General features: G+C 42.0%; 2 protein-coding genes, 2 long non-coding RNA genes and 9 other non-coding genes across 14 annotated transcripts; 1 reads left to right on the top strand and 12 right to left on the bottom strand.

The window, feature by feature from the left end:
* Positions 1–272: 272 nt before the first annotated feature.
* Positions 273–4,972, bottom strand: LOC115041848 (calreticulin-like). Its single transcript, XM_029499689.1, has 9 exons — positions 4,728–4,972; positions 3,972–4,073; positions 3,349–3,552; positions 3,014–3,108; positions 2,665–2,874; positions 2,456–2,569; positions 2,029–2,172; positions 1,703–1,795; positions 273–1,566 (listed from the first exon to the last, which is right to left on the bottom strand). The coding sequence occupies exons 1-9, from the start codon at positions 4,819–4,821 to the stop codon at positions 1,345–1,347; spliced, it is 1,278 nt and encodes a 425-aa protein (XP_029355549.1). The 5' UTR covers positions 4,822–4,972; the 3' UTR covers positions 273–1,344.
* A 366-nt stretch (positions 4,973–5,338) lies between these two features.
* On the bottom strand, positions 5,339–11,161 carry tor3a (torsin family 3, member A). Of its 2 annotated transcripts, XM_029500858.1 has the most exons (7): positions 10,432–11,161; positions 10,136–10,258; positions 8,937–9,202; positions 8,164–8,339; positions 7,575–7,699; positions 7,202–7,484; positions 5,339–7,096 (listed from the first exon to the last, which is right to left on the bottom strand). In XM_029500858.1, the coding sequence occupies exons 1-6, from the start codon at positions 10,595–10,597 to the stop codon at positions 7,237–7,239; spliced, it is 1,104 nt and encodes a 367-aa protein (XP_029356718.1). In that variant the 5' UTR covers positions 10,598–11,161; the 3' UTR covers positions 5,339–7,096; positions 7,202–7,236. The 2 variants fall into 2 exon arrangements, with proteins under 2 accessions (XP_029356718.1, XP_029356717.1); XM_029500857.1 differs by having other exon boundaries at positions 5,339–7,484.
* Positions 11,162–11,302: 141 nt separating this feature from the next.
* Positions 11,303–13,464, top strand: LOC115042562 (uncharacterized). The gene is made up of 3 exons (XR_003840685.1): positions 11,303–11,512; positions 12,348–12,568; positions 12,884–13,464. It is a non-coding gene; the product is annotated as an uncharacterized LOC115042562 (long non-coding RNA).
* LOC115042561 (uncharacterized) lies at positions 12,241–15,826 on the bottom strand. The gene is made up of 13 exons (XR_003840684.1): positions 15,797–15,826; positions 15,247–15,293; positions 15,109–15,156; positions 14,904–14,930; positions 14,382–14,417; positions 14,142–14,193; positions 13,919–13,949; positions 13,697–13,727; positions 13,477–13,514; positions 13,252–13,298; positions 12,869–12,918; positions 12,671–12,696; positions 12,241–12,467 (listed from the first exon to the last, which is right to left on the bottom strand). It is a non-coding gene; the product is annotated as an uncharacterized LOC115042561 (long non-coding RNA).
* LOC115042669 (small nucleolar RNA SNORD47) lies at positions 12,547–12,621 on the bottom strand. Its single transcript, XR_003840706.1, has one exon. It is a non-coding gene; the product is annotated as a small nucleolar RNA SNORD47 (small nucleolar RNA).
* LOC115042666 (small nucleolar RNA SNORD78) lies at positions 12,765–12,830 on the bottom strand. The gene has a single exon (XR_003840703.1). It is a non-coding gene; the product is annotated as a small nucleolar RNA SNORD78 (small nucleolar RNA).
* LOC115042671 (small nucleolar RNA SNORD44) lies at positions 12,986–13,047 on the bottom strand. The gene has a single exon (XR_003840708.1). It is a non-coding gene; the product is annotated as a small nucleolar RNA SNORD44 (small nucleolar RNA).
* Positions 13,577–13,660, bottom strand: LOC115042663 (small nucleolar RNA snR60/Z15/Z230/Z193/J17). The gene has a single exon (XR_003840700.1). It is a non-coding gene; the product is annotated as a small nucleolar RNA snR60/Z15/Z230/Z193/J17 (small nucleolar RNA).
* Positions 13,796–13,877, bottom strand: LOC115042662 (small nucleolar RNA snR60/Z15/Z230/Z193/J17). Its single transcript, XR_003840699.1, has one exon. It is a non-coding gene; the product is annotated as a small nucleolar RNA snR60/Z15/Z230/Z193/J17 (small nucleolar RNA).
* Positions 14,018–14,096, bottom strand: LOC115042664 (small nucleolar RNA snR60/Z15/Z230/Z193/J17). The gene has a single exon (XR_003840701.1). It is a non-coding gene; the product is annotated as a small nucleolar RNA snR60/Z15/Z230/Z193/J17 (small nucleolar RNA).
* On the bottom strand, positions 14,260–14,341 carry LOC115042661 (small nucleolar RNA SNORD79). The gene has a single exon (XR_003840698.1). It is a non-coding gene; the product is annotated as a small nucleolar RNA SNORD79 (small nucleolar RNA).
* Positions 15,001–15,069, bottom strand: LOC115042667 (small nucleolar RNA SNORD75). The gene has a single exon (XR_003840704.1). It is a non-coding gene; the product is annotated as a small nucleolar RNA SNORD75 (small nucleolar RNA).
* Positions 15,472–15,553, bottom strand: LOC115042670 (small nucleolar RNA SNORD74). The gene has a single exon (XR_003840707.1). It is a non-coding gene; the product is annotated as a small nucleolar RNA SNORD74 (small nucleolar RNA).
* Positions 15,827–16,446: the final 620 nt, after the last annotated feature.

Below are 16,446 nucleotides of genomic sequence, written 5' to 3'. Positions count from 1 at the left end.
ATATTAACCACTATAGATACAGATGTATTGTTTAATGTATTCGTATTTTAATTTGCAGAAATCTTAGTTTGTTAGGAATTTTAGCAATTTACGTTTGAAACTGAAATGTAAAGTAAAACATTTTGAAAATACAATAAATGCCACTGAAGAAACACATAACATTCACTACAGGAGTATGTTCATTAAGATTTAGCCAATCAAAATAAAACCTGACGAAATGACAGGCAGTACAGTAATAAGACAGTAAGAGATGTAAAATTGAGAGGCATGTGTTCTTTTTCTTCCAGCTGTTTTATTGGACAGATCACCTGTCTTTGTTTTGCTTTTTGTTTGTTTCCACACAGCAACATGAAAATCTTCCCACTTCAGTTACTACCATTAGTACAAAATGTATCTTTACAAAAGGATCATCGCTCAGACTGTGACAGTTTGTTGGGATACAGCAGTGCAGACACGCTGGCGTCAGAAATGGGGACTGGTTGTGTACACCGATGAATAAACCATAAGTTAGACACGTACCAAAGGAACATATGATTTCCTGCTACTGGTGTGCTCTTTATGTACATCTGAGTTTGAGAACAGTTTTCAGACACAATACTTCAGTATATGCACTGAAGTGAAAAAGTGTTAACTTTACAGTACAAAACTATGCCAGGGATTTCATCTTAAAGCACCCCGTAATGTGGACCACAGTTTTGTTGTTTGTTTTTTTTTACAGGTTGTCAAACCAATAGTGTTAGTGCTTTTGAACTCTTGTCCTCAAGCTGTGAACTATTGTCTGAATAAGGATAGCTTTGAATAAGAGAAGGCAGAGTAGCCCTCACAATGACTAACTATGATGAATCCCTTGACACCAACGTGAAGAGGTCTTGAAACAGCATAATTGGACTGACTACAAAAAAGTTAACAAAAATACAAAGACATGAAATAGACCAAGAGAAAAAAAGTAAACAAAACCTACATGGTATGATTCACATACCAATTATAACCTTTCATGTCATCACATTACACTTCATTAAGATCCAGATTTTTATAAAACAGAAATGACCATTTGTATATTTCCAGATACAAATGTGAAACAATTTAGCTGTAGATTTTTCTGACATCTTTTTCTTTTCCATTATTGTTCCTCATTTCATAACAATAATAATAATAGCATGTGGAAACAGAAGTACCCTTTTCGCCTGTTTCCTTGCTTTGTAAACAAATGAAAAAAACCCCATCCCACCCAGTCCCACCCCAGGGTTCAGTCATGAGGGTCTATCATCTTCGTCACCAGCCTTGCTCCAATGGCTCACTGACTCAAGGAGTCAGGTTCTTTTCTTCTCAGTTCCTGCGCAAAGTTTATAACTCATCTTTCAATTTAGAGTCTGTGCCCTCCTCATCCTCCTCCTCTTCCTCCTCCTCTGGTTCTTCCCCCTCCTCCTCTTCATCCTCTTCCTCCTCCTCATCTTTCTCCTCTTCCTCATCTTCCTCCTTCGCCTCTTCTCTCCTCTTTTTGTCCTCCTCCTCACGTTTCTTTCTCTCCTCCTCCTCTTGGGCTTCCTTCATCTTCTTTTCTGCATCCTGGAAAAAGTAAAATAAAAAAAATGATCAATAGTCACACTTCATTTAATGAAATAACCACAAAACATTGGCTTTCTAAAGTTCTATAAACAGGACATTTTGCTACATGTAATTTGAAAACTAGTTTTGGGCTTACCTTAGTTTTACCCCATGTGTCGTTGCCAACTTCCTCTGCCAGGTTGGGGTCATTGGTGACCAGGAAGTTGTCAAAGATGGTACCAGACTTGACCTAAGTGAAAAGTCAGAAACAGTTTTACTTCATGTAAACAAATAAAAGAGAAGCTACAATTTACCAAGAATGTTCCTTCCATAGCATCTTCATTTTCCTTCATATGAAGTAACTCAACACAAGCATATATGATTAAACCAAAAGTCATCTTACTAGGTTGATTTATTTTGGTGATTTCACAAATGGAATTTTTATTAAGTGATAAACAAGAGTCAGATTCAGTATCTGCTAACCTGCCACAAGTCGAGTCCAATCACACCAATGCTGTCGTATTTATAGATCTCTGAATCAGCTGTGTACTCTGGGTTGTCAATCTCAGGGTGGATCCACTTGCCCTTGTAGGCAGGGTTGCTGATTTCTCTGGGCTTCCACTCACCCTGTGGACAACAAATGGACAAATATATTCAGTGTCAGAGGAGAAGCAAGAGTAAATCTGAGGATTAAAGTGTTTCTGTCATGACAGGATAGACTTCGTCAATGAGGCAATAATCGCAAAATTTGGGACAAGAAGAATGCAAAAAAGGACACCTTACTGCTTATCACGTCAAACTAATCTTAAAAAAGGTAAATAGAGTATACTGATAGCAAATGAAGAGTTAATTAAGTGGTATAACTCACTGACTAGTGTGTGCGTATAAAAGAGGACTATTAGCTGTTCACCTTGTAATCAGGGTTGGTGACCATAGGTGGCTCCCATTCTCCATCCATCTCATCGTCCCAATCATCAGGTTTCTTAGCATCAGGATCTGGGATGTTCTCAGGTTTGTCCCAATCCTGCATACACACACAAAAAAAATAAAAGTTATAAACACGTAACACTAATCAAAAGCATTTCAAGAAAAAAAAAAAAAAAAGGACTATAGACTGACCTCTGGTTTCTTATCGTCAGGGTCAGGAATCTTTTCCCTGTCGTCCCAGTCTTCTGGCTTTTTGGCTTCAGGATCCTTAATTTTTTTGGGAGGCAGGAAGTCCCAGTCTTCCTCCAGATTACCAGACTCAACCTTCTTATTGTCAATCTTGACCTCGTAAGTGTTGTCAGGGTTGACGATCAGCGTGTACAAGTGTGTGTACTCATCATCCTGCAGGGCAGAAAGGAAACACGAGCATAAACCCTAAACCCTAACCCTTTTAAGATGTCAAAGGACAATAGCAACAATGAAAGGGCCAATTCATTCAGGCAATGGGAATGAGAAAATATTTTGACATTTGATGTCTCACCTTGCATCTGATGTCCTTGTTGATCAGATGGTTCTTGCCTTTGTAGTTGAAGATAACGTGAACTTTCTTTGTGCCAGGGCCACAAATATCAGGACCTGAACAAACCCACAGAGAACAAGCTAACACACGTTTCTCAGTCCTTCAGTTAGCAACATAAACTGAGCAAACAGAAAAAGTAATGCTTTAAAATGTATAAAAAAAACCGATAATACACATCTGTGTGTGGGTGACAGTAAATTCACTGCTGAAACCTAATGAAAACATAAAATGGTCTAATAGAAGGCTTGTGCTGATGAAGAAAAGTGCGTCTAACAGATGGAACGGTCCGGACTTACCAAACATGATGTTATAGACAGAGTCTCCATGCATGTCCTCCTGGTTAAGATCAGAGGGGAACAGTTTGATATAGCCGCCACCACAGTCAATGCTCTGCTCATGTTTCACAGTGAACTGTATGACTAGAGGTTGGCCCTGGTTGCTGAAGTCATCAAAACGAGTTGACAAGGCATAGAAGCGGGCATCCTGGCTCGTCTGCAGACCTGCAGCAGAAACACCGTTACTGCAATGTGTCTACATCATCCATGTTGTTTCTGTCAAACGTTGAAGACTAGTCCGAGGTCTCGTCTTAAGACTGACAACAGAGAGACATGTTGTTGTCCTGATGTCATGTGGAGACAAACACTGCACAGTGAATAATGGAGCAGCTCTGAGACACTAACTGAACCCTTGGAAATTTCCCCGGGCTATTGGCACATTTTCAGAATCCCAGTGGTTCAGTGTCATCCGAGCCCATCTCTTATTTTATTGAATTTAAAATTGGGCTTTAGTTGCTTGGAATATCATGCAAATTCACTTCTAATCAAATCAGATGCAAATCCCATTGAAAAGTCAGAACCAACAGATGGCAGGGCAGTTTAAGTCTCAGAGTATAAGGATAAGAGTTGACCTTTCCACTCACCTTTGTCTTTCTCTGCATCTCCGTAGAACTTCCCCGCCGTCAGCACGAACTTGCCATAGTCAGACTTGTGCTTGGATTCCACCCAGTGACTCATCCAAGCATCTGCACGGACACGTTTTTCGGTTAATCACAGCTGAAAAAGGACTCGCAAGCTGCCAAACTACAATTACTGGCATGTTCGGGCAGGTGAAGTGGGAATGTGGAGCTGGAGCTCATCCTCAGCATTCCCACTGAGTCTGCAGCTAATGAAGGAGGTGGGGGGGGCAGTGAATGACCAAGGCCAGAGATGTGCAGGAGGGTGGGGGGGGGCAGTGAATGACCAAAGCCAGAGATGTGCAGGGGGGGGGGGGCAGTGAATGACCAAAGCCAGAGATGTGCAGGGGGGGGGGGGGGGGGGGGCGGGGGGCAGTGAATGACCAAGGCCAGAGATGTGCAGCAGGAGGGGGGGGCATTGATGATGGCTGGGGGTGGGGGGGTGAAGAGGAGGGGAAGAAGAAGAAAGGATGGAGGGGTCAAAGCTGAAAGGCAGTGATGCAGATCGGTTCATCTCCATCTGTGTCTGCAGACACCAGATCGGAGAAATGACGGTACAATGGAAACATCATAAAAAATTAAATGTCCATGCAACAAAGGAATTCCTGCAACACCGTCTGCTCCACACTGATACACAGCACAGCATAAAGAAAGCCCAGAAAACACAGTCAGACGATAAAAAAGCCATCATTGTGTGTGTTTTTTTTAAAAAGGGGAGCTCACCGCCGTCTTCAAACTGCTCCCGGTAAAACACGGCGGGCTCGGCCAGAGCCGCCGCCGCCGACACGGCCACCAAGAGCAGCGACAGGGCCGTCATGGTACCGACCTGACCTGGAGCGAGCGAAACACGAAGACTGACCGGATGAACGGATGTCGGCGGCTGTGTGTCGGTCCAGACCGTCCGACGGTGACCGGACGGGACGGGAGGGGGGCGGATCGGGGGGGCGAAGCGCCGAGACGCCGCCGCCTCTCGCCTCTCGGCTCGGAACAGATGTCTGAATCTGATTGGACGCCGGCCCCGGACCTCAATCAGGAAGCGTTTCGGCGCTTGACCAATCACCGTGGAGGAAATCCGCAGGAACTCTCCCCGTGGCCAATGGGAGCAGACCACGCATTGGCTTGAGACACGCCCACTGAGTGGTGGTGATGAAGAGTCACAATAAACAGATTTAATAAGATGGATATAACAGATAACAGATAATAACAGACATGTCAGAGTCTTTTAAACATGAATACAGAAACCTTTTTATACAAGGACAAGTTCAGTTTCTTCACTGTTTCACACACCGTTTAAAATTTAAACCTTTATTCAGAGAACACACAAGAAAGGACAGCTTTATTACTGAATATCACACGTACCTTAATGACCTGAAATAACAAGCAGGATTTCAGAGTGGAGAAGGAACTACTAAAATATAAGACTTTAAAATGAATATGTAGATTATAACTAATTTAAATTATGTCTAGTGCTTCTTTTGCATTTCACTTCAGTATGCAGGATCAAAATTTTTAGATTACACCTTCTTGAATTCACTTTTGGATGTTGCTGCAAGTGAATTACTTGACACTGTCTTCACATATATCGTTAAGAACTGACTACATGGTTCTGACAATATTGCTTTTATTTTAAAAACACAAAAGCACGTGCCTGGGTGTAATAAACATCCCTTGTAACACAGACCTTACGTGTAGTAATAAGAAAAAAATCACTATGACTTGAAAAACATAAATAAATAAAAGGTTTCACAAATTTGAAAGTCTTCCCTTCATTTTTGTAATACAGTGTATGTATTGTGGTTTAATAAAGAACAATTTTGGATAACTTTAGATGGAGACTTGAACTACCAATTATACATAAAGCAATATAGATGTTTAAAGTTACTTTCTTTTTACCAACATTGAAAATGTGAAGTTATTCAATTTATTACATGGTAAACCTTAATATCTTGAAGGTTTTAAAAAATTAATTTAGTATTACTCAGCTCTTAATTTATGTAGTTGAAGTTGTATGAAGTGTATGAAGTTTATGATAAATCTGCAATGAGGTGCTTTTATTAATCATGAAAAGGAAAACAGCAGGCACCACTCAGACAAATACATAACTGAGACTTCTGACAAATGAATCTGCTCGTGTTGTTGCATTAAATAAAACCAGCTGTTGTTGGTTTATTGTGGGTGTTTATTATCTTAAAAGAATCTGGAGAAAACATTTTTTGTCCACATTCTTCTCTTCTTGTGACGTGACCCTTTTAAGCTTCAGAGAACAAAATCTCTAATGCAGACCAACTCAGACCTGTGTGAGTGTCTGCGAGAGATAAAAGAAGCTCATAAAGAAACAAAGTAAAATTACATCAAAGAAGAAATTATGATGAGAAAACATTTATCAGGCTTGTAAAATCATTGAGATCAAAAATGACTTATTAAAAGGCGTTATTGCTGAACACAATTGCACAGAAAAGCAGCTTCTCCAATAGGTGTTGAACACTGGTCCCACACAGTAACAATTTCAAGTAGCATTTGCATCAGCGTTGTTTGCTGCTATATCGTTGTACTCCATACTGTTCACACTTCAATGCCAATAAGTGGTAATGAGAAGCTAAGTTATGTGTTACTGAAACACTAAGTCCACATAAATAATTGGGTACATTAATATTTTAAAATATGGCACAAATGATGTCAATGACTAATCGGTGCTAAAACAAGCACAATATCTAAATACTAACACATTAAATATGACTATATCTAAACATAAAAAAACAAACAAATTAAACAAATCTTGACTTTGTGACTTTGGCCAAGGTGAACAGACATAAATAATGTGACATGACAAATTGTCTATCAGTATTCTTCTAGGACATACACCGCACAAACCACTAATACTGCCTTCTCTTCTTTATCTTGACACTGTGAGGATTCAAACCAGGCAGGTAAAGATCGGCAGCCACACTGCACATGATGACTGTCTGGAATGAACATGTTTCCGGCGACACTAAAGGCATCTGCTGGTGAGCCACTCTACTATCCCTTCTTCATGCTGGACTTGCCTGACTGCCTGGCCGTCTCCAATGGACCTGGACAGACACATGTTGTATCTGTGGGGGTGGGGGGAGGGGGCGAGGAGAGTATGTAGTGCAGAGCTGAAGACACACACTCGCTGTGGCTCCATATGCAGATAGGCTGGTAAATCAATCTCACACCTCCTCAAGGTCTCGCACTCCGTCTGCCTCTCCTTTTACGGGAGAAAGAAGTTGATCCTCTGCGGTATGGACTTGCATCCCTGGGCTGAGAACAGTCTTTCCTCTTTAGGGACATAAAGCATCGCTTTGGCCACCTCGTCCAGAGTGGCTTCATCTATTTCCAGGCCTCGGGCTGCATAGGCGTCTCGAGCACAGAGCTTGACGTGACGGTACTCCAGAGGCAAGAAGGGTACAAAGAAGTCGATCAGGTGACCGGACATCAGCTCACTCTGCGCAAACCCACCTGAGAGAGAGGAACCGGAAAAACGTCATCAGTACCCTGTCCGCACCCACCATTCATGGAAACACTGCATACAAAATCTCTGCGGCATACCTTGAGATTCCATAGTTTCGGTTCGCAGGCGATGCTCCAGGTCTTCCATACCAATATCCTCTCGGTTTTGTCCAGAGTGCCAGAAGTCCAGCGCTACGTCGTTGATTGTCGCACCACCAATATTACTATGAAGAAAGCAGGCACGATAAAGCCATGATGTCCAATGTAGTGGAAGGAGAGTTTTTAATATATTTTGATCAATATAGATTATTCCTGGACAAAAGATCTGTTTTTTTGCTTGTGTGTGACACGAGGTGATTGTGACACAAATGTATTTTCTCTAAACGCAAATACTAATTTAAGTTAAATGTAGTTAAATGCCCAATAATAATAATAATAATAATAATAATAGTAATTAAAATGTGATTTTTTTTCACCATAGTGACAACTGTAGTGAAAAATACACTTCTATGTTTAACCAAACCGATTATCTGTCTGCTGAAATTGGACATGACATGAAAAATCTATAGAGAGCAGATGGAGGCAGAGGAGGAGAAATCATTCATGACAGATGAACTGTCAAAAGTGCCAGAGGTGCAGTACGCTCCAAGTGGTCTCTGACCCAACACGCCTGAAATAATGGACCAACCTGAGGAACAGGAAGATGGCTCTGCGGTAGCTAACCCCATCAACGTTGTCGTAGTGATCCATGTAGGGCTTGATGGCATCGATGAGGCCTGGGTGAAGCTTCTCAGCCTCGTCGAAGATGAACAGAGTCTGAGGACATCGCAACACCATGTCTCGAATGGCTTCTCGCAGCTGACCCTGGGTACAAAGAGGAAGACAAAAATCTTCAAAAAAAAAAAGCATCTGGACTCATTAAAATCTCTAAATATACAAAAGAATCGGAGACTGTGTTTGTGTGTTTGCGTGTGTGTGTGGTTTTTTTCTTTACTTTTAAATTAGGTCAAAGATAAACTTCCACTGTCAGTTCAAAGAATTTTTCTATTTTAATTATTAATCTTTATTGGAGCCCACATTTACAAATTCTGTTGCTTGTGCTAGAATCAGAATAAAAGTCATGTCTACTATACTCCTGTAATTTATGTAATAATACTGTGTCAACATAATTTTGAAATCTAATGCAGTCATTGTGTCATTTTGTGTTTAGACGGGACAAATTTGCCCTTATGTCCTGTTTGGAAAAATGCCATGTTCCAAAAAGCAATGCTTGTTAGCATTTGTAGGATCGATGTCTGATTTGAAGCATCCGTCCAAACTGTGATCTTTATCTTTCATACACTGAATTACAAAACTCTGACGAAATGTGTAAGTGAGAACATGGAGCTCCTGAGAACTCCTCCACCAGTGTGTCCCTGGCGCAGAGCTGACTCTGTGCCAAGTAGGCTCTGTATGCTTCACCTTGTACGTGTCCACCAGTCTGGCATGTGGGAAGTGGAATGGGGCAATGAACAGACGGACACACTCGCTCTTCACCCCGTCACGATATAGGTTATCAGCAATGATCCGGGCCACAAAGTTCTTGCCGGTGCCGGACCAACCGTGGAAGGAGAGGGTGAGAGGCTTGTTGGATTCCGGGTTGTTGATAAAGCCCTGGATGGCTTTCAGGAGCACAGACTGGGCCAAGTGCTGCCCGTGGAGCTTTGTCTGAAGGTCCCTTGCCAGACCTGCACAGTGCAAACAGAATACAGATCAAGCTTCTGAATGACGGTGACAGATAAAGTACAATCTAAGAAATGATTCAGTGCTCTGCTCCATACTGCTCCATACAAGCCTTATTATTTCTGCTGCTAAAGCATTAAAAATAATGTTTTTCTTTACTGGGGCCAAGCTATGGTTGTCTACTATTATTTTCAACTGAAGCCACTGACAGTGATGTTATCGCAATAAGTAAATACTTCATTAATTAAACAGCTTAGAGCTGTGTTTGACCTTTCTGTTCACTTACTGGTGAAAGTGCAGCAACCCCACTAGAAAGCAAAGCACCCTGATGGCCCTCCTCAAGAGTACCATGGGCTGGTTTTTAGTCACTTCACTTATAAGCATCTCTATACACCTCACTGAAGCCAACCAGCAGTTCTCCTCTGAGTCAAATTCAGATTCTAAATCTAAATATAGCCAAAATAATAAAATATGTATTACTCTTCCCAGGATGTCTCTTAAACTGACATGAGCTGTTACTGAGTGAATATATGATAAAAACCTATGGATATGAACATCGAGTGAGGTTGCATTCAACATTTTATGAAAATGTTTAGCGTTGCTGAAAACATTGCACATCTGGTCAGTGAGTGCTAAGAAGACAATGTCATAAAAATCACTAATGTTTGGCGAAACAAAAGGTGATGAACTGTAAATCTTTAAAAAGAGCGAAACAAGGCGACAGGAAAAGTATAACACAACATATATGGCATCGCAGGTGAAGAAACACACAGAGGGATTATATTTTATAAAACAGATGGCTCTCTGTCACAGGTGTGAGTATGTGACTCGAGAATTGTGTATTTCACAAAACAGAAAGTAAATAAAACAATCCACAACCAGCATCTACATATGCAGGCTCACTGGAACAGTTTCCACCTCCAAACTGGAGCTGATACCTGTGATGTTGTTTGTTATCCTGCAGTCTCCAGACTCACAGCACTGGCCCAGGCTACAGTACCACTGATGCAGCAGGCTGATGTAGTCATGAGGAAAACCTGCCCAAAGGTTCCTGGTAGGAACTGCTCACACAGACATCAATGCAATAAATGAGCCTTATAACAGAGCAGGATAACAACAATGTTATAGATGGCACTATTGCATGCATTATAGCCTGGCAAGCATGGCTGGTGGTATGTATTAGCTTATGATGTGCCAGCTTTCTTTGCAAAAGCATTTATAATGCTTCTCCTACCTTGCTGTGTGGCATCGTCCTGGTTGGGCTGACACTCCCCCTCCCAGATATTGCAATAAAAATAATTAAAATAGTAAGTGGAAGCATTGGAGATGCTGTCGAACTGGAAGAAATCGGCCTCTGCAGACAGAGCCCCGAGCAGAGGCAGGAACCACCGCACATTCATCGGGGAGAAAGCTGCTCCGATGCGGTCGATACGAGACTGAGAAACGCGTCCTGGTTTCGGTCTCCCATTTATCTGGACCCGGTCTGAGCCGTGTGGGGGTATTTCCTCCCCCCGCCCTGCTGTCAATGGCAGCGGAGGAGCGCTTATCTTACGGCTAAGCGCGGCGCGTACAGGCGGTGACTTCACTCCGGCCGCCCTCCTCCGGCCCCGCTAGGCCCGGCAGTAGGTAATAAATTACGCTGTCGTCCACCTTATTCGGTAAAATTCAGTAAAGGTGGAAGAGGCGCCGGGATGTCTTTACTTGCAGAGTAAACCACATGGAGCCGCCGTCAAAGCGCACCCCGGAAGTCAAAATGAAGTGGCCGTCAGCTGGCGGAGCAGCCCAGGCTCGATGTTAGCCCTCTCGGAGTCTTTCGGGCTTCAAGCAGCTTCACCTCCGGCCTCCGTGACGGCTGGGTCCCGTAAGGTCATTTCGATTTTCAATCAACTCCCACAAATTTTAATTTTAACCGGATTTTAGTAACGTCTCCGTTGGCGCTACCCAGAATTCATAGCTTTGTGACGTTGAAAGCACATAGTTACCATGGTTACTATGGAGACACCCGGAAGTGTTCAACGGAAGCCGTTAGCAAGCTAACCGACATTAAATGACAGGTTTGTACAGGTTAAAGACATATTGAATCAATAGTTAGAAAATATAGTAACTTTTTTCTTCAAAATATGTGAAGTCGTTTTGTGAGAATATTTTACTTCCGCATCTGAAAAAGCTAAGGCGGAAGTGACGCAGGCAGAGGGAGCGCAGTTAACCTGGGCTACAGGAAAACAATGAATCCCGATCTCAGTTCGGACACAGAAGAAACTAAATGTGTACAATCACACGATGGACCGCAGCCCGATAACTTTGGGTCGCTCATGGTATGTATCCAGGCTCCACACAGCACCCTGGTCTGCACTACAGGCAGGAGTATGGACCTCTGCAGGCCAGCAGGCAGGAGTATGTCATCCAGGGCTTAAAGTACTCTGGCGAGTGTTGGACTGCTATTAAATTAAAGATTAAAAAAAAAAAAAAAAAAAAGTCCAGTTCGAGCAGTCAACGGTGTTCACCTGTCAAAGTGAGAGTAAAGCAGCTCTCCTGCCAGCCAAGCCCACCAATCAGCAGGAGTGGACAGTAATGAAGTACATTTACTTGAGTACTGCACTTAAGTACAGCTTTTGAGTATTTTGGGGGATACTTTTACTTCACTACATTTGAAAGACATTGTCCTTTTTACTCCACTTCATGTCTATTGATGCTCACCTTACTTGCCACTTTTGCTCTAGTCTAACATTACTGTTCATTGTTTTTGATAACTACATACGCTCCCACCGACTGATGGCAGAGCCTCTGCCATGACGCAGTGTTGGAAAAAAAATGTTTTTTCCCCAAAACTGTCACTTTTTGGACTAAAGCTATGCTCTGTCTTGAAATAAATTTAAGCCTCATTAACTTCTCAAAAATGTTTCTTTAAGAGATTAAGAAAATGTGGACAGGTAATGGCTGTAAACAAGTTTAAGCGTTTTTAACTCTTAATCAGATCTTTGGTTATATTCTTGGCACGTCACAGCCAGCTGTTTGTTGAGCAACATCAGCAGGAACACAAAGCTATAATATCTTTGAATTTATTGCCATAAGGATGTGAACAAGTACAGATGGCAGCTATCAAAAAAACAAAAACCCACTTTAACGGAGTGCTTTTTCTTTGTACAACAGTTGATAAAGTCACTGAGGCTGATCTCAGGGGAATGGGGAAGTTTGAGATGCCAACCAGCAACAACTCCATCATCCAAACACAACAGGAAGCAAAACCCAGTGAGTGCCTCATCCAAATTCCTGAGGGGGGCAAAAACAAAACCACACATTAAAACAAACCCAGCAACAGGAGTTTAACGGACATAATTGATGACCACATGGCCTCAGACAAAAATGGAACGGTAAGGGTTATAATCAAGAAATATCATTTGGCAGAATCTTTTCATCACAGGTAGTGGTCTGTGCCTCTGAGTTTCACTGAAAGAAAAATGAGCAGTGCTTACCAAGGTGAGGGAGCTGCAGCTCTTCCCTGTAGACCAGAGAGAAATAACCTTATTACAAATCAGTGACTAGTTTATGAAGACTTCGTTCACCAGGTTACTCAGTAATGGATTTTGTCCACATTGAAGTTCAGGTCAGACATTTGTTAGGACATCACTGTACCCATGAAAACAGTTTAGTCTGACTGTCGGCCCTCTCACCTCTTGATGTTGCAGTGGCTGTTCAGACTCCATCAGGGTGAGACCAGAACCTGAAGATGACAGAGGGGTTACGATGAATGGGAACATGAAACATGGCAGTAATATCTAAACTGTCCTGATCAGTTAGAGCTAATTGACTCCATTATTTGCAGTCAGTCCTTAGTTGGTCATCATACAGGCCAGACTACTGGGATCACTAAAGACAATCCCAAATAATGCTACTCTTCAGACCCAGATGGAGGTGGCATTCAAGTAATTGGTTCCAGTCTCCAATTTTCAGCAACTTTAAAATTTCTTCCGAATCTAATCAGCAATGTTAAATTTTAAGGTCTCAAATCCAGTCCATCGGGTCGGAGAAGCAAGAAATGTTGACTCATACTCACCCCCTGTTTGTGAGCTCTTGAGCAGATCACGCTAAAGCCCTGACATCCTGCAAAATTAGAATAATGTCATAAGTTGCTGTAAAAACTGAAAGTGGAGTAAACCATTCCATAATTAACAGATCAGAATAAAGTGACTTATTTCCTCAACTGGATCAGCGACCTGATTCAAACTCATCACATCTGAATTATTTTCATATAAAGTGCTAAAGTGGACCCGATACTGACCCACAAGGCTGAAGAGTCCACCAGCCAAGGCTTCATGTCTGTGAGAAAAGAGAAGTTAGTGCCATGCTTTAAATTGTTTTATTCTTAGTATGAAATACAGCTGACACATCAGCTAGGAGCGAAAGACAATAAATATTCTTCACTGTGTAATCTGCTGAACTATGCGATCATCATGTCAAGTCTAACTACAAGCTCACATGATCTCAGGCTTTAAACTCACCTTTGATTTTTGCAGACAGACGCCCTCATCTCTGAAAAGGAAAGATGAAAACTTAAATCACTTCGGTAAAAATCAAGTGGCCTCATTTGAAATTAAAGACTGACACATCAGCTAGGAGCGAAAGACAATAAATATTCTTCACTGTGTAATCTGCTGAACTATGCGATCATCATCATGTCAAGTCTAACCACAAGCTCACATGATCTCAGGCTTTAAACTCACCTTTGATTTTTGCAGACAGACGCCCTCATCTCTGAAAAGGAAAGATGAAAACTTAAATCACTTCAGTAAAAATCAAGTGGCCTCATTTGAAATTAAAGACTGACACATCAGCTAGGAGCGAAAGACATATTTCTTCGTCACAGTTATCAGCTGAACTATGCGATCATCACAGCATCAGACCGGTTTGGTTTTCAACAGGTTAACCTGCAATGGACAAACTCACCTGCTGCTTGAACAAGAGTATTCAAACCACAGCCATGAATACCGGGAGCAACCTGCAAGTCAAGACACCAGACATTAAAACCAAATACATAGTTATGATGCACGTGTTTCTTAAGCAGCACTGCATCAGGAAAACTGTTATCTTTCACTCTTTTTCAGAGAGATTCCCATTGTTTTAAACAAAAATCATCATTCACAGTTTGCCTTACAGCATACAGGCCAAATAAGTTTGTTTCCTCACCATTTAGAAATGTTGATTCGGTCAACATGACCACACCTGCAGACAAAGACAGAGGCTCAGTCAAACCAGTAGTCTCAGGAACATAGATGTAAACAACTCAGTGCCTCAGATAATGCAAAAATGGTGGTTGCGAGTATCGTCATCCATTTTGTCAAGAGTAGCAAATAAATGTCATCACAGCAGCACAAGGGTCATATGAAAGATGGTCAGATTGATGCTTCTCTGGTTGTATGGCTTCAACCAAGGGCCCATGAAACAAATTGTGCAGTAATTTAATAGCTCCTTGCCTGGTGTTCCTTCTTACTGTCTGGGAAAGTTACCTGTGCTTAACAGGATTTTTGCTGTAGAAACACTTTATATTTATACTGTTGAGAACTTTGGAGTTCTACTGATGTGTTAGACTTCCACTGATCTAAGCCAAAGAATTTCTCCAGCTACCAAAGTGTGAACATGCCAAAGCAAAAGGAACAACTCAGAGAAGCATGAATCCAACAACCGCCACAGTGAGCAGATGAATCTTACCTCCTCAGCTCCGTTCAGGTGGCATTCCTGTAAACGAGAGCACACTTTAGCACTAATACTGTGAGATCAGAGCCAGGGAGCACCATGTCAGGAGAGAAGTCTCAGTGCAAAACGTCTCAGAAACCACTTCTGTCCACTACTCTTATATTTAAAATCATCAGTGACTTCCCATTACATGTAACGGCTGACAAAGAGCTGCAATTACCAGTTTTGTGTTGACCGAGTCTCAGAAACTGGACACATCTTTGTGAACCTGAGGAGAAGAAAGGCATTTTAGTCCAGAAACTGTGATGGAGTTAAACCAACTGAAGTCAACTTTGTTACTCCATTTCTACTTCCTCACCATGTGGCGTCCACCTCCATTCTGCAGAAGAAGTCCTGTTGTCAGGCCTGCAGGTAGAGATCAGAACCACACTTAACTTCACTGTAGACATGTATTTAAAAAAACAAAAAAAAACAAAAGTGTAACAATATGAAGCTCTCATCAGTAACTGAGCCTCATGCAGCCCGTAGCCTCACAGCTATCTTACGAGCTAGCACAGCCCTGGAATGAAAAGTGATTAACTGTCCCATGTAATCAGAAATGTTGGCATTTCTTCACATGAACTCAGATGTCCCTACCAACATTTATTTCATCATATATCCATGGGGGAAAGATCTGATCTGGTCCCATCAGGGCGGCTCATGAGCAGCTCAACACGTGGCTGAGGCCTAGCTAACGCTGCTAACTCTGCTAGCATCAAATCCCACCGAATGAATCATTTGACCCGAAACGACAGCGGGACAAACAAATACATCACAATCCTAAACATGTATCAGCAGCTTCTCATCGACAGACAAGCCCCGAAAAAAGGCCAACAGCCGCAGAGGAAAACAAAGAAACGCATATTCACCTTCCAGACGAGCAGAGAATGAGAGCGAGCAAGAGCGAGCGGTGCGCTTATAAAGGACGTGTCGCAAAGGACGACGGGAAAAAGTGAAGGCGGAGCGACAGAAGAATGTGTGTGTGTGTGCGTGTGCGCGCGTGTGTGTGTTCTTGGAGCATGTCTGCCTCCCATCACACAAAAGCATAAACAATAAGCACACAAATGTTCTGCACGAAACATAATTCAAACGGGCGCTTCTCTGATAACCTCATGTTCAGTCTCACACAGATGGTGTTGTGATAAACTTTGTGTGCTTTCAATGTGTGTAGTATTTCTACTTTAGTGTGTGCAGAAGGAATAGAAAGGGCAGGTCAATCAATGTCACCTCGTGTGACATGCAGATAGTCTTTTAAACACCACAAAACTTAAAACTTAAACTTAACTTAAATAAAATAAAAAATCTTCCCAGTTTCCTTCGAGAATGATCTGTGAAAGAACCATGACAAAAAATCTGACAGGAATGAACTCATGGAGATTTAATATTATGCGTCAATAAACAGGAGGATCTGATACAATCAATGGTTATGACCAGAAGGAAATAAAAAATACATTTGTTTTGATTGCTGTCTATCAGGCGGTACTGAATGATACTTAAATGTATGGCAAGGCCTCGATTC

The sequence above is a fragment of the Echeneis naucrates genome, chromosome 4 (genome assembly GCF_900963305.1).
Source record: "Echeneis naucrates chromosome 4, fEcheNa1.1, whole genome shotgun sequence".
In the NCBI taxonomy this organism is placed as follows: domain Eukaryota; kingdom Metazoa; phylum Chordata; class Actinopteri; order Carangiformes; family Echeneidae; genus Echeneis; species Echeneis naucrates.
The sequence above is the reverse complement of the archived record's forward strand: the minus strand, read 5'-3'. Positions and strand labels throughout refer to the sequence as shown.